The sequence below is a fragment of the Zalophus californianus genome, chromosome 2 (genome assembly GCF_009762305.2).
Source record: "Zalophus californianus isolate mZalCal1 chromosome 2, mZalCal1.pri.v2, whole genome shotgun sequence".
NCBI lineage: Eukaryota > Metazoa > Chordata > Mammalia > Carnivora > Otariidae > Zalophus > Zalophus californianus.
The window spans coordinates 38234652-38252363 of NC_045596.1; the positions used below are offsets into that span (position 1 = coordinate 38234652).

A 17712-nucleotide genomic window follows, 5' to 3' on the forward strand; every position below is an offset into this window, starting at 1 on the left:
TGTGGGTTGAGCCTGCTACTTAACATTTTCCAAACTCCAGTTCAAATTCTGAAGAAAAGTATCTTGATAAACATCATTATCCATTAGAAAGATGAAGTTTAGGGAAATAAATAAAAGGAGTCCTGAAACCATGAGGAAAGCTCCAGAGTAAAATCAAGGATACCATTTTCTTGGAGAACCATTTTTTGTTGTTGTTTACATGGAAAAGAAACAATCAAAACCACACATCTAATAAACAATGCAACATTTTGACTCTTATATGTTATTCAAATATTTGCTGAATGGATGAGAGAATGAATAAATGAAATGTAGAAATATTTTAACAAGAGGAATGATCATCTACAATGACCACAATTTTTGAATAGAGAAATTTAACTTCCTTAACTAGATAACAGGATTTCTCTCTTTCGTGTCAAACGCTTTACTCATATGATGGGAAACTAACCATATACAGTTGGCAGTGAAATAAATATTAAAAATGTGGGACAAAGATAAAATACAAACTTTGCTTTTTGCCTAGCTCATCCACAACCGGTTTCTCCTCCTAATCCCCACCCACTCGAATATGACTCACTATTACCTCCTGCCTGGACCAGATAACATGCTTTGTGCTCTCCTAGCTTCACTTGACCTTGTCCAATCATTAGAGCTTCACTTGACCTTGTCCAATCATTAGACACACTACAGCCACAGGGATTTTTTTTTTTTAAGACATCAGTGGGATCACGTCACTCCTCAGCTTAACTCTCTTAAACACTATCTCATGGGACTGAGAACAAAATCAGTAGTTCTTACCATGGCTTCTTTACTTCATTAATTATATGCTAGTCCCATGAAATAACTTCAGTTTTCAGGAATACTTTCTTGTTTGATGCCTTTGGCCATGCTACTTCCTAGCCTGGAGGGCCTCCCTTCCATCCTGTTTTTCATGTCATCAATCCCCTCTCATACTTTGGTCTTGGCTTAGTCTTGTCCTCAAAAAGACCCTCTTAACCACTCCATCTAGCACAGTCTTTTTGGCCATCTGCACTCTTCACAGCACTCAGATTACTTCCATCACGGCATTTTTCAAAATGTATAAATTCTTTCTTTAGTTGTGTAATTATTTGATTGACATCTTCCTTTCTCATTAGCATCTAAGTTCAATAAAGGCTGGTGCTACTTCTGCTTTGTTTACCATTATCAACTTAGCATGATGCCTTCCGCCAGGTAGGCACATAATATGCAGCTGAATTCATGAACCTTAAAATATAAATAATATTTACCTGCATTTCTATACTAGTATAAATGTCTTCTTAGTTATCTAAATGCAAACAAAATTGAGCCACCTATTAATTATCCAAAATAATGAAGAGTGTAAATCAACAGATTTAGAGGATCAACTGGCCTAGAACAGAATTTCGAATTATCAGGTATTTTCAATTAAGTATTCTCAAAATGTTCAGGTAAAAGGAGATAAGAAAGGGCCTCTGAGAGCCCAAGAGGATCTGAAAACAGGCCTGGATTTCTTGTCCTTCACTGGCATCGGGTTTCTCCCTCTCCTCTTTCCCTTGCTGATGAGGCATTCTTCCAGACCTGGCTGGAGTACAGAAGGAAAGGGTTCAGGGTCCACCATTATGAAAGCTACAAAACAGCTTTTATTCTGTAATGACACATGCAGTTCCCATGTTACAAATGGAGAGTCATCCCCGACTATATAACTGATAGCCAGATAATAGCTAACACCTTCTGAGCACTAGGATGTGTCAGGTTGAGTGGTAAGCCTGAGGGTGTCATTTGTGAAAAACTTCACTCCTGGAGAGGAGGTAAGTTCTATTAACCCTATATTATAAATTCCAAAATGGAGGTTAAAGAGGTTTCATGACATAACCAGGTCTCCTGTTTACCAAGTGGCTGAAAGATCACACAAACTCAGATGTGTGTGACTTCTGAACTTCTGCTTTAAACATCATACTGTGTGACTTTCTCTTTGAGGAAGCTATTTGAAACCTGGGAGTACACTTTTACCTAAATTTCTCCAATTGAAGTTTGTATCACTAGGTCAATCCTCTAAAAAGACTCTTTAAACCATAAAGTATGTAACATATAGTGTTTATATTATCATTATTTCAATTCTACCTAAATATCATTTAAAATAATATCAAATTGTACTTAGAGAGAATTTGGACTTTGGGAATGTTCCTTAACCTCTCCCTGCTTCAGCTTCCAGGTGGAAAAAAAGGGGGGGGGGATAATTATACCAAAGCCATAATGAACTGTTGTGAGAATTGAATGAATAAATGAATATTCAAACCACATTGAAAAGCACAGCCTCATAGTGGAGAGCAGTAACAGTTATAACTCTATTACAAGCTAAACAAGAATACTGGCTTATAAAATGTATAGACAATATACTTTATATCTTTGGAAGAAGACATAAACATTGCATGGAGGAACTCAAGAAAGGAAGAGGGACATTTAAGTTAGGTTAAGATTCATGGTGCAGGGCTTAGATATTTTCACAAAAAACTTAAATGCAAATGTCCTTTGTTGCAAGAGGAGTCTACAGATAGAAACTCTGTACTGACTCTTACCAACCTCCTTCCTGCCCAACGCAAATAACCTCCAATTGTATATAAACCCACAGGTGATGCTAAAATTATTTAACAAACTCTGAAGCACACGCACTAACAAATCAGAACAGGTACTTTAACTAATCTGAATGAGTATCAGCTGTAAATACCCAGAGGGCTGTACCAGTAAGTACCGACCAAATATCACCCCTGCATGTTTGTATGTTGGTGTTTTCTTTTTTATCCCAATACTGTCGATACTATAATATGCAGTGTTAAAAATAATTTTAATGTATGTTTGTAACTTTTATTGCCTTAAACTACAAAGAACAAAATTTCATATTTTTTCTTCATTGCTCAAAGTATGGCTTCAATCTCTGAATATAAGTATAAACTTCAGAGGCAAGCTCCGTACCTGACAAGACGATGGCTTGACTTCACAATGCTCTCTTGGAACTTGGAAACTTGATTATTTTCAGAACCAACAGCAAGCAAAAGTGCAACAGTCATGAACTATCTGTAGTCAAAACCCAGTGGTGGACACCTGTAGTTTCTTACCAATTCATTAAATGAAGCACAGGGTACCTTCATGGTGCTAAACTTCTCAATTGCCAGTCATAGCCTCGTAAAGCCTTTCTGGCTCAGATCTTACAAAGTCTTGTTTTAAAGGATAAAAAAACTCCCCTCAGTCCATTTGAGAGTAACTGTCACAAATCTACAGTAAAGCAAATTGTTCCTATTTAAAATTATTAATATCATGTATATAGAGAAAAAATACTATTGAAGTCATAGCTGACTTACAGTTCTCAGATCTGCTAAAGCAAAGTACACAGATTAAATCCACATAATATATTCTATTACTGTTCTTTGTAAGACATAGATCTGCTAGTGATAGTATTAAAAAATATTCAGACTCTAGGCCATTACTAGAAGATATTACCTTGCCCTATTCATTACTAACTTCTAGTAAAAAGAACCAAACTGATATATTATGTTTTAAATCCTCTTTGAATATCTATATAAGCCTCTGATAAAGGCAGACCATCAGCAGGCTGAGTACTGGGGCCAGTGATTTTGACCTTTCTAGACTAATTCTACTTTATTCAGTGTGACCCTTGGCCTACACTCAGACCCTCAGCCTTGAAGGGAAATAGTGCAATGAAGTCTATTGTTGTGTTAACTCTTCAAACCAGTACTAACTGCCACAAGATAATTTTTTTTAAACTTTTTTTTTTTTAAAGATTTTATTTATTTATTTGGGAGAGAGAGAGAGAATGAGAGATAGAGAGTCTGAGAGGGAACAGGGTCAGAGCGAGAAGCAGACTCCCCGCTGAGCAGGGAGCCCGATGTGGGACTCGATCCTGGGACTCCAGGATCATGACCTAAGCCGAAGGCAGTCGCTTAACCAACTGAGCCACCCAGGCACCCGCAAGATAATTTTTTTAATGTTCATGTTTCTATATGAAGTTTTTGTTTCTTTTGAGAATTAGGCAAGCTCTGATTTCTACCTATTTTCTCATAGTCTAATTTGATCATTCTGTATTTCTGCTTTAAGTCTCTTAGGTAGGCCACTTCATATTAAGAATAAGGTCAGGTACGGCTGAAAATGTAAGTAAAGAAAATAATGTTAAATGTGAAGAATGAGACCAAACAGAAGGAGAATGGGGGACATGAAAGCAACTGGACACTGCTATTTTCTATTAATTATAAGTAACTGCTAAGGCTTTTGTTACCAATACAAGGATAACTAACATAATACTTCTCATCAGAATTCTTACCCATTATGTTTAAGGTAGACTTCTCTATCAACATATTCCATAGGTAATTAAAACATAAAATATCCAGAAATGAACTCACGTTACTTTTACTCCCAACCTAATTCTGTACACCTTGCTGCATTCCCTAACTTGTGAATGATACCACAATTGAGCCAGGAACTGATAATCAACCCACACTGACCCCCTAGTCAGATCCATTTTATACCGACTCAGCTCAAAATCACTTCTTATTGCAATAAGTACTCCTTCCATGTGCTTCCATAGCACCCTAGTGTTTGTCTCAATAATGAAAAATGCTTTTTTCACTTATTTTTTCTTCCACTTGATTGTAAGCACCTCGAAAGCACAGACTGTGCAATGCAGAGCTCCTAGCAGAGTTCCTAACATATAAAAAGGCTCAAAAAATGTTTACTTTATACCAAATGACATGTACAAGAATTACTGTGACCAAAAATACATATTTAGAAAATATATAATATATAAAATATGAAGTATTTTATAGAGTAGCTATTGATTAGATTCATAAAAACTAGATTCCCATTGTATGTCCTACAATTCTGCTATGTAATGATCTTGAAAGTCCTCAATTTTACTATTCCGCATGTTTATGGAAGTTGTTTTGTTATAATTGAGACTCATATAAGTGGGAAGGGGGAAAATGTGGCTAAACACAAAATCAGTGAATTATGTATTTTTAGACATTATATGGGGAAAAGAGTAAAATATGCCGCTATAGAATTTGTTGATGATGTTACTGAAGTGGAATGAAAATGAAATATAGCCCATACTAATTAATTTTTCTATTTTTTTAAACAATGTTTTATAGGATTCAGAATATTCTGAATTTATTACTTTATTAGAATGTCTGAATATGTATTTAAGATTTCAAGTCTGGAAAATTCAGATTATAGAAATCAAAATGTCTTACACCATGGGGCAAACCAATCTCAGCTTCCTTAGAGTATTAGATAAAATAATGTGGTAATAACTTGAGAAAATGCCCGATCTAAAATACAGCCATCTATTAGCAAAGTGACCTGGGATATAAATAAAAATAATAATCACATGGTTTCAGAATTGGAAAGAATAGCAGAGACTGTCCTTAGACTAAGGAAATGGAGCTCTCATAAATGTAACACTAAATAAGAGAGTGTTTGGGAAAAACCCAAGGTAGCCAAAGTAGCAAATCTATGCTCTTGCTATATATATCATGTTGCTTTTTTAGTCTATTGTGGCCACTAGCAAGCCCACCAATTGTAAAGCAACAACATGCTCCTTGGTCAGATAATACGCTGTTAACTGTCTGCTAGCCATCCTGACTGAGAAAAGTGATACTTACAGAAGATTGTTTGAAGGTTATACAGTCCATCCACTTCTCTAAGTACTCTAAAGTCTTTCCTTGGATTAAATTGGGCCATGAGAAAGCTATATACTTGGACCATATTAGCTTAGCTCCTTGAAGAATTGCCTTCACTGAGTTGTATGTTAATGTAATGCCTTCAGCTTTTATTGAAGGGGACTACAAGAAACATCAATATGAAATTCATTACTGCGTTTATTGGGAAAATGTTGACATTACTTTCAACAGTACCCAGCTTTCCCTAATATAAAACCCATATGATATTGTTTTATATAATTCAGTGTAGGAAAATATTTTCCCTAAGAAAATTTATGCTCCCATTAAAAAAAAAAAAAAAAAAAAAAAGATAGTAACTCCTCCCCCTCCCCCCAAGGCCCATGGTTTACTCTGACAGCCAAGAAGCTCAGAATTTAAAACTCAGCTTCTCTAGCTCTGGACTACAGTAAATGTTCTGGCCCCAATGGTGGACATATTTGCATCTATTTTCCTTCCTCCTAATATCCTACTTCTACTTATGTTTTATTTTATAAGAGTTTAAGTACATGCATTCTTTTGGTAAACTGCCTGAAATGCTTTTGGAACAAGGCAGGATGTTAAAAAATGCAAATAAATGAATAAAACACTTAAAATGTGATGTTTTCTATGAATTGCATGGCATGAATCACAAAACAATGACACATTCCATGTTAGTTCAGATATTATGTTGCTAAGTCTGTGTTTTAAGTAATTTAATATCTAGTGTGTTTCCATAGAATATACTTCTTTTGGCCAGTGTAGAACCACTGACTTAGATTTAGAAATGGAAATGATCTAGAGACTAGAGTTATTTACTTTTAATTTAATTCAAATAAACTATGTGCTAACTGTTATGCCAGGTAATAGAGAAAATGATGAGTAGGACAAAACTATTATCCTCTTAGATCATGTAGCCTACTGTTGGAAACAAAAATATTTACAGTAAAAGTATAATTTAATAAGGTTACACAAGAGGAATTTGTGTTGGGTGGCAATTACATTCATTTAAAAAGTTTCAATATTAAGTAAAATCAGATGGATATTAAGAAGTAAATAGGAGTTCATCAGTTAGGGAAGGAAGGAGGGGGCATTTTAGCAAAAGAAATCAGCACATCTAATGTCACAGAGAAGTGTAGTGGCATGGACATTTGGGGATGTTTGTAATGGCTAGAGGAAGAATATGAGCATGCACTTTAGCTCTGTGTTCAGTCTTGGATGCACCACTTATTAGATGTGATCCTGAGCAAGTAACTTTATGTAACCAATCCTATAGTTTCTCATTTCTATTTTTTTTAAAGATTTTATTTATTTTTGTTTATTTGTCAGAGAGAAAGAGAGCGAGCGAGCCCAAACAGGGGGAGTGGCAGGCAGAGCGAGAAGCAAGTTCCCCGCTGAGCAAGGAGCCATATGTGGGGCTCTATCCCAGGACCCCGGGATCGTGACCCGAGCTGAAGGCAGACACTTAACCGACTGAGCCACCCAGGCGCCCCTAGTTTCTCATTTCTAACACAGAGATATTCCCAGGCACATAGTAGGAAGTGCACAATAGATAACAGTAATATTTTCTTTATTATTCAACATATATATATATAAACTTATGAGAAAGCTATATATAGTTTATAGATATATATATATATATATAGAAAGCTATATATAGCTATATATAGACCATATTAGCTGGACAGCTTGAAGAATTCATTAGAGTTCAGCAGTTAACATTAAGAACTCAACAATTCCTTAAAGAGATGAAAAATGAAATGATCAGAGTCCCATTTAGAAAGATGACCCTAGCACTAACGTGGAGGACATATTGGAGAGAAACATGACTAGGGAGTGTGAGAAATAAAGAGACTGAAAATAATGAGAGACAGTGAGGGCATACTTCATGCCACAGAGACAGTAAAACAGGCACCATCTGATGGAAGGTCAGATGTTAAGGGATACTTCCAAGTTGTTGGTATGTGTGATTAGGTTTTGCCATAGATAAAAAATAAATAAGTACATGTGGGCAGGGGAAAGATAGAAAATCAATTTAGAAGGTTTTATTTTTGTTTGTTCTTTCTTTAAAAAAAAAAAGAGACACATAAAGATTGGGATGTTGTATTCACGTAGAAATGCCTAGGGAACAGGTTTGATATAGGATCTTGGAAGTTAAAAGGAAGGTATGGGGCGCAGTTGTAGATAAAAACTGTGGAAGGTAAGATAAAGGCATGAGCTGTAGATTTGATTTGGTTCTATTTCATTCATTCACTCCATATTTATTGAGCAACTACTATATACAAGACCCTGTGAAAGGGTCAAGGATAAATGATTTACTGAAATAAACATGGTCATTGTTATAATTATCAATGAAGGAAAGGAAACATAAACATGCAATTACAAACTGTGATAAAGGATCTAATGCAAAAGGGCAGGGTACTACATGCATTTACAGTCGGATCGAATCATTTGGGGGATGCAGGGTTCAGAAGCTTCCTGAAGATGGGCATTTGTGCTGAGGATGAGTAAGGCTTATCTATTTAGGGACAGTAAAAGGGTGGACAGTGTGCTTAGTGTTGCAGATATTCCCACAAATATCCCTTAAAGTAAGAATCACATAGTGATTAGTAAAGACAAAACAACAATAAAATAAAGCCAAATGACTGTCTTTGGGGAAAACAAGGGCAGATGCTAGGGAGACTGGATCTACTCTGAACTCAGGCAGAGACTCTCAGAATGGAATGAAGAGAGGCAGCAGGATCCGATGGCAAATGGTTGTATTCTGAGGGCAGTTTTAAAGCAGGAAAGAAGAGAAAATGCTGCTGAGCTCTGAAACACAGAAGTATTCAGTGGGTTCAGTGAGGATCCCTTGAGAAAAATGAAAAATTATTATCTGATCTGAGTATGTGGAGGTTATGGGTGTTCTTCAGTTAACAGGACAATAAATGGAAAGGAAATCAGATTACAGTGGGCTGAGAATTAAATTGAAAGTGAGAACAGAGACATTGTAAGAAATGCTTTCAAAAAGCTGGAATGGACAAAAAGGGTAGAATCTGAAGGTGGGGGAATGGGTGACCTAGGATCTGGAGAGAGTTTTGATTTCGCCTCATGGTAAATTAAGCATATGAGGCATACTCCTTAACTGAAAGGAAGAAGGCAGTCAAAAAGTAGAAGATGACTTGGAAGGAAGAAGAAAATACTAACTGATGGTTCAAGGCTGAGAAAAGAACAAGAAAGAAAGAGATGAAGAGCTGGAGTGGAAGAATTAGTCTTGGTCATGTGGAAAAATGTTGGGTATCAGGGGAGGTTCCAGAAGAACTTGGGGAATTTCATAAAATGATACTTTTATATATAGAAGGGCATAAAAACTGGATTTGGATCTTTTGATCCAGCATTACATTTTTAGGATGATAAGGTTTTGTTCTCTAGTTTCATACCTGAGACTAAGAGTGGTATAACATCTTGCCCAAGATCACAGAGCAGGGCAGGTTGTGTCCTCTAACAGAGGGCTCAAATGCAGCTTGACTATGGACTGAGTGGATTTTTGTTCGGGCATAAACTAACTTTAAAGATCATCAGAGCACAATCTACATAAAAATTATGTGTTAAATATATAAATTTTTTTCCACACGTATACGACTGATATGTGTCTTTAAGACATTATTCTTATGAGGCAACATAATATTTGCCAGTTTACAAATGTTGAAGAACTTTTCATTTGCTCTTTGGATTGACAGATAATTTAACTGCATTTGCTTATGATACCAACTTCAAAAGCAGAGGACTTCTACCTGTCTGATAAAACTGGAAGGATGCCAATATGGGCAGTGGATGAAAACTCTGTAATTCAAGCAAATTATCATTTTCCACTTAAAAATTAAATCTAAGGAAAACTAAAGCAGAAGTAGCTGAAAGTAGACTATAGTGTAATATTTTTTCTGGCAGATATGCTAGATTGGGGCACTCTACTTGATTTCCTTTCATTTCTAAGGACCTGGTTATTTCCAAGCTAGGTTTAGGAAGGACCTCCCAAAATTCATTTGAATCAAGAAATTGGGTTGAGTACCCACTAATAAATTCACCATTGTCAAGTTCTAAAATCCATTCCATGAAGGCAAATTAGTCTTCTCATCGGTGTTGCACTGCCAGACGTAATAAGAGAAACTCATTTTTTCTTTTATTCAACAAAAATCTCTGAAGCGCCTAGCAAGTGCCTGCCATTGTGCTTGGCCCCTCTAGCTATGGAAAAGTGATTAAGAACAAGCAACAGGCTGAATGTAATGTTCCCTTTAACTTAACCATGAACTTAAACCACTTAGAACTGAAATAATATAGAATTTATTATTTTCCTGCAGATTAGGTTGGAACATCAATGATTTTGTCCTAGATTTGTCTTTGCTCTGTGTAATTTGGGATGTGGTTTGATTTAAATCCAATATTCCTTAGTACTAGGTTATTGCTTTTAGAATGCTTTATCGAGAATGTGTTTTTTTTTTGCATTTATAAGTACCTCTATTTTCCAAGTTCAGAGAGAAGGTATTTTATTTGATATGCCAAATCACAATGTCAATTTGACTGGCACCCTCATAGCATTAAACAGTGACATATCAATAAATATCTATACAGAGCATCTATACCACAAACAACTATTTATCTTTTGTGACATATTTATAAACATGTCTGGCATTTATAAATATAACTGACATTTAATCTTCAAAAAAAGTTAGTATGAAAGTGCATGTATAACTAATATAACTAAAAAAAAATAATTGCATAGATAGCAATGAAAAAGCAGTAGATTATATGGAAAATGAAAACATAAATCAACATAAAATGTAATGGAAATGCTGAAATAGCACAGAAAATTAATCAGATTCCCTTTAATATTCACTCAGTGCCTGTTAGTATGCAAAACATCACTTATAAAATGAAAAAACCCAGCACTTATTAAAACTGACACAGTTTATAAAATTAAGAAAAAAGAGCAAGACTTTTAAATTATAACATCAACCACTTATATGCTTAAACTGCAATATGGTCCTAGAAATGAGAAAAAATTATATTTAAATAACTGATAAAGAAGTAAAATCATCAAGTATGTTATTCCAAATTTAATGGAAGAAGTATTTTAATAGATATATTGTTAAAAAGCCCTCCAAGTAGAACTGCACTATTAAGAAAACTTTCTATCTCATTGTGATATATCCCAAGCTTCCTCTTAATGCAGATGAATAATAATCTATAAAACAAATGAAACAGCTATTATATTAATGCTCAAAACTCCCATTAGCTTCAGTACTTGCAACCTAAAAATGGACACCAATAATTACCAAAGAAATTAACCTTAAAAACAACTCTCATAGACTACATGAGCAACTTAAAATTTCTAGGCATTCCAGCACCTATTTACTTATTCCATACAACATCGGAGAGAAAATAATGTTGCCTGAAATTTTATATCCAAGCAACAGAGATGGGGGTAGGTGAAGAGTAACCCAATCCACTGATAGGGCCTGAAATTCTGTAACAGGTAAAGCTAACGTCCACTTTCTTTTCCCAATCTCTCGATTATAAAGCAGTGTGGTATTTAAGAGCATGAATTTAATGGTCAGATAGATCTGCATTCAACTATACTTATTAACTAGTTGTGTGAGCTTGGGCAAGTAACTAACTTCACTAAGCCTTAGCTTCTTCATTAGAACAATGAGAATTAAAAAGAGACCCTAATCATAAAGTTTAAAGGTTCCATGATAGAACATGTGTAAAAAACTTAGCACAATGCCTGACACACAGTCAGAGCTCCACAGAGGCCAGGGAGTTTGAACAGAAGTAATACTATAACAAGCACTCCTAAAGAATTTCAGGCAAGAGCATACTTTAAAAGAAATCTGTATTATTTATAAATATCTATATCTACGACATAGGTATAAAGACACAGACAATTTACATTTTAATGTTCTTCATGTCAATTTTTAGGAACGTATTTATTACAAGCTAAATCTGTTAGGGGATTCTCTTAATCGTGGTGAGAAGGAAGTTCTCACTTACCTTGTCATTCACTACACTCTTCCCATCCCAAGCCCATCCTCTCTTGGTGAAGTAGTTAACAGTTGCAAATTCAATTAGGGCCGAGAACACAAATGCGTAACAAACAGCAATAAACCAGTCCATGGCAGTCGCATATGCCACTTTGGGGAGGGAATTCCGTGCACTGATGCTTAGAGTTGTCATTGTTAGAACAGTTGTTACTCCTGCAGAAAGACAGGAATCAAAAACATCAACAGATACTAACAAGGCAGAATTGGAAATATTCTTTTTTTCAAAGCTACTTTCACGGCCAGTTCTATCCATTAAAAACAAAAACAAAAAAACTGGGGGCGACTGGGTGGCTCAGTCGGTCCTTCGGCTCAGGTCATGATCTCGAGGTCCTGGGACCCAGCCCCGCACTGGGCTCCCTGCCCAGCGGGAAGACTGTTCTCCCTCCCCACTCTCCCTGCTTGTGTTCCCTCTCTCGCTGTGTCTCTGTCAAAAAAATAAATAAAATCTTAAAAAAAAAAAACAAAACTGGAAGAACAGTGCAAAGTTAATTATCACAAATGGCTATTATAATTCTTGAAGTAATCACTCTGAAATGCCTTCAGTTTTCATTTTTGTTTGTATGAATCTCCTTTTTCTCTCTTTAGTGTTGCTAAGGTGAAAACGACGGATGATATTGAACGTAGAAATTCCTATGAGGAAAGCAGTTACTTTAAATTGATCCATTAAGCATTAACATTAATTTTTTAAAAATGCTACACAAAGCCTCACCTGAATTTGTTCAGCATTTATTTAAATCATTCTCAGCAATGGACCAATCATCCACACCAGTGATCACAATGGGACTATGATTAAGAAGTTCTTTATTCTAAGTATAGCTACCTAAATATGAAATTAATTCGGATCACTTGGCATTGTGAGCACAGAATTTCTTTCATAATGAAGCTTAGAATCTATAGAAAATAAAACAAGCAACTAAATCTCAAACTTTATAAAAATGCAAATCACTACTTTTAAGGAATATTTTATGCCTCTGTTGGTTTATAAAGTAATTTAGTCCCTTTCATTGTAAAGCTTTTCTGCCAGTAGTCAGGGAAGTCACAATAATTAAGTAAAAAGAAAGCAATAACTCAGGAGGTAAGTTGCAATATCAGCCGTCAAAATGTCTGCAAATACCTGTTTTAACAGAGATCCAATAGAAGTTTAGTTATGTACATTAGTAGGTACATTAAATTAAAAGAGTTAAAATGCTAAAGAAATGTCCATTCATATATTAAAGTTTTATTGTGTTGTATTTTTTGCTTTCTCTTAAGATAAATAAAGCGGCTTTTTCTTCTAATCTACAATAGAGTTAGTAATTCAAAAGAGCAAAATAATTCTATTTAATCATGCATGAATGCATCTAGGAATATGATGGTAGTAGTAGGAATAAAAGGTAGAAAAATAAACTTAGTTCACCTGCTGCTAAGTCAATATTAAAAAACACATCTACAGAAACACATTGCTCTTTCATGCATCAAACTGAAAGGTTTTAGATCATGAGGATGTTTTATTTTGAGAATTTGGGACAGTAGAATAATTAAATAGAAGACAGGAGAGATACAACCACACACACCCACAACCAAAACCATATCTTCCTCCAACCCCTATATACATGCCCACGTGCGCATTCGCGCGCACACAAACACACACACACACACAAACACACACAATATAGCAATGCAAATGACAAATCAATATATGAAAATATACTTCACTAGCAGTTAAAGAAATACAAAGTGATAATGACATACCTTTTTAAAACCAGATAGTCAGCAAAATATTAGCAAACTTTAAAAAATTTATACTGTGGTAGTATTGAGGGACAATGGACACCTCTCAAATTGGTGTCATAGCAAAGAAACTGTTACCTAATCCAAAGTCATAAAGATTTAGGCCTATGTTTTCTTCTAGGAGTCTTATACTTTTAGTTCTGACATTTAGGTCTTGGCCCATTCTGGAATAATTTTTATGTATGGTGTGAGGTAGATGTCCACATTCATTCTGTGGCATGTGGATAGCCAGTTATACCGTACCATTTGTTGAAAAGACTTTTCTTTCCCTATTGAATGGTGTTAGGATTGTTGTTGAAATCAACAGACCATACCGTAGCAATTTATTATATATGTCTCCTGAGGCAAGGGAAACCAAATCAAAAATAAACTATTGGAACTTCATCAAAACAAAAACAGTGAAAGAAACAACGAACAAAACTAAAAGGCAACCTATAGAACGGGGTAAGATATTTGGAAACAACATATCTGATAAAGGGTCAGTATCCAAAAATATATAAAGAACTTATCAACTCAATACCCCCCAAAATGGGCAGGAGACACAGAAATTTTTCTAAAGAAGACATACACATGGCCACCAGACACACAAAAACATGCTCAACAGCCCTGATCATCAGGGAAATACAAATCAAAATTACAATGAGATATCACCTCAGAATGGCTAAATTCAACAACACAGGAAACAACAGGGGTTAACGAGGATGTGGAGAAAGAGGAACCCTCTTACAATGTTGGTGAGAATGCAAACTTGTGCAGCCACTCTGGAAAACAATATGGAGGTTCCTCAAATTGTTAAAAATAGAACTACACTATGATCCAGCAATTGCACTACTAGGTATTTACCCAAAGAATACAAAAACACTTAACTAAAAGGGATACATACACACCAATGTGTGTGTACACATTGGTGTGTATGTATCTATAGCATTATCTACAATAGCCAAATTATGGAAACAGCTCAAGTGTCCATCAACCAATGAAACGATAGAGAAGATGCAGTGTGTGTGTGTATATATATACATATATATATACATATATATATATATATATATATATATATATATAATGGAATATTATTCAGCCCTAAAAAAGAATGAAATCTTACCATTTGCAACAAAGTGGATGGAGCTATAGAGCTAAGAGAAATAAGTCAGTCAGAGAAAAAGAAATACCATGTGATTTCACTCATGTGTGAAATTTAAGAAACAAAACAAACAAGCTTAGGGGAAAAAAAGAAGAGAGACAAACCAAGAAACAGACTCTTAACTATAGAGGACAAACTGATGGTTATCAGAGGAGAGACGGGTGGAGGGATGGGTTAGATAGGTGACAGGGATTAAGGAATGCACTTGTGATGAGCACTGGGTGTTGTATGGAATTGTTGAATTGCTATATTGTACACTTGAAACTAATATTACACTGTATGTTAACTGGAATTTAAATAAACACTTTAAAAAAAATCAACTGACCATAGATATATGGGTTTGTTTCTGCACTTTCAATTCTATTCCATTAATCTGCACATTGATCCTTATGCAAATTTCAGACTGTTTTGATGACTATAGCTTTAGAGTAAGTATTGAAATTGGGAAGCTTGAATCTCCCAAATTTCTTATTCTTTTTCAAGACTGTTTTGGCTATTCAGGGTCCCTTGTATTTCCGTGTGGTTTTATCATAAATTTGCTCATTGCTGCAAAAAAAAATTGTTGGAATTTTGATAGGTATTGTATTTAAGCTACAATTTGGACACGATGACCATCTTAACTATATTAAGTCTTCCAATCCCTGAACATGGGATACCTATTTATCATTTACACACACACACACACACACACACACATATATATATGTAATCTATTTAGAGATTCTTTAATTTCTTTTAGCAACATTTTGTAGTTTTCAGTGTACAAGTGTACAAGTCTTTCACCTTTAAATTTAAATTTATTTATAGGTATTTTATTTGGATGCTAATATAAATGGAAATATATCCTTAATTTCCTTTTCAAATTGTTCATTGTTAGTGTACAGAAACACAACTGATTTTTTGTGTTGGCCTTGTACCCTGCAACTTTGCTGAATGTATTAGCTCTAGTAGTTTTTATGTGGTTTACTAAGGTTTTCTATATATAAAATCATGTCATCCGTAAATAGAGTTCAAATTTTCCTTTCCAAACTGGATACCTTTTGTTTTTCTTACCTAACTGCACTGGCTAGGAACTTGCAGTATAATGTTGAATAGAATTGATGAAGGCAGACATCCCTATCTTGTTACTAACGTTAGCACAGAAGCTTTTAATCTTCACCTCTAAGTATGATGTTAACTGTGGGGTTTTCTTCTATCCACTTGTATCAGTTTGAGAAAGTCCTTTTCTCATGCCAATTTGTTGGGTGTTTTTATCATGAAAGGATGTCTTGTTTTGTTTTTTAGTGTTTTGAGATGATTGTGTATTTTTTCCATACCCCATAAATTTGTTGTTTACACTGATTGATTTTTGTATGTTGAACCAAACTTTCATCCTGGGATAAATCCCATTTGGTCATCACACGTAATCCTTCTTATATGTGGCTGGTTTCAGTTCGCTAGTATTTTGTTGAAGACATCTATATATCTAAGGGATATTGATCTGTAGAGTTGTTTTTGTTGTTGTTTTTTGTTTTTTTTACTTGTTATTTCTTTGTCTGTTTTTGGTTTTCTTGGTAAATGGTCCCACAGAATGAGTCAACTAGGTCCCTCATTTATTTTTTCAGAGTTTCAGAAAGAATGATGTTAATTCTTTTTTCAGTATTTGGTCAAATTCACCAGCAAGGCCATCTGGCCTTGGACTTCTATTGATTTTTTGTTGTCGCTCACTTCATAGCTTTATTTGTTGTACATTTGCTCAGACTCTTGAGTCATTTTTGGTAATTTATTGTGTCTAGGAATTGGCCCATTCTAGGTTATCTAATTTGGGGGGATACAATTGTTCACAGATTCCCTTAGAATCTTTTTTATTTCCATAAAGTCAGTAGTAATGTCCCCTCTTACTTCCTAAAGTTTTGAGTTTTCTCACTTTTTTCTTGGTCAGTCTAGCTAAAGTCTTGTCAATTTTGTTGATCTCTATGGTAGTGTGTTGATTTTCTCTAATGTTATTTATATTCTCTATTCCATTGATCTCTGTCAAATTTGTATTAATTCCCTTCTTTTTGCTTTGGGTTGTGTTTGCTTTTACAGAAGCAAAGGCAGAAGCAAGGAAAACATTTGCCTGTAAATGCTTTCAGGGGCATCTCCCCCGTAGCAACTTTTGCACTAGGGAATTCTGAATCAGGATTTAATATACAAAGACAAGCTTTTTGCAAATGTCTTCCAGAAAGACACCATAAAGTGATGACAATATTTTCTGAAGGAACTCCACTTTCCTCCCCCTAATACCAGGAGACTTTCAGTTGGAATGTCTTACTCCACCATTTTTGCTGGTATCTACCCCAAGCCCCAGCAATTCTAGATGGGGCAGAGAGTATAAGATACTGGTTAACAGCGTTGCTATGTCCTCAGATGGCCTCACAGTCAGATGGCCTGGGTTTGAATCCTGGCTCCGTTACTTGCTGTTTATGTGACTTTGAGCAAGTTCCTCAACTATTCTCATTACTTCCCTAAACTACAAAACAGAATTATGAACTATACCTTCTTCAGAGGTGTGTTGTGAAGGTTAAGTATGCATTTGGCACAAAGCCTGGCACACTATAAGTATTCAATAAATGTTAGCTATTTTAATTCTTCTTGTTTTTGTTATCACTACTTCTATTATTAGAAATCTATCTACTGAAATGACAACAGGAAAATGTATAGCGATAAATGATACACAAGGCTCTTTACATGAACACAGTTGTAAAAGTAAAAACAGCGGCAAACACTGGCATATTCATTGATTGGGAAATAGTTTAATAAGTTATTGATTACCTACACTAGTAATACCACAACAATATTACAAAGAGTTAAGGAGGGTTATTCATTGACTACAAATCTATCTACAATACATTTTGCTTCAAAGCATTTCACGATTCAATTTTCATGAAAATATATGCATTTGGATTTGTGTATCAGTATAGATATACCTGCATAAACTTAGTAAACAAAAAATAAAATAAAAAAAAGGAGACTTCAGTTATCACCGTGGGGAGAA

At 35.0% G+C, this 17712-nt stretch overlaps 1 protein-coding gene across 8 annotated transcripts in view; it reads right to left on the minus strand.

The window, feature by feature from the left end:
- GABRA2 (gamma-aminobutyric acid type A receptor subunit alpha2) overlaps window positions 1-17712 on the minus strand; it is a 125332-nt gene that overhangs the window by 7620 nt on the left and 100000 nt on the right. For 5 of the 8 annotated variants that reach the window (XR_003520899.2, XM_027599562.2, XM_027599559.2 and 2 more), the window contains 2 exons: window positions 11733-11935; window positions 5670-5849 (listed from right to left, as the gene is read on the minus strand). Coding sequence is in view for 7 of the 8 variants with exons in the window: in XM_027599562.2 (XP_027455363.1) it covers window positions 5670-5849; window positions 11733-11935 (383 nt within the window). In the remaining variant the exon portion in view is untranslated. Of the gene's footprint in view, window positions 1-10; window positions 1580-5669; window positions 5850-11732; window positions 11936-17712 lie in introns of those variants that run through there. The other 3 variants (XM_035726253.1, XM_027599563.2, XM_027599564.2) reach the window with 2 other exon arrangements.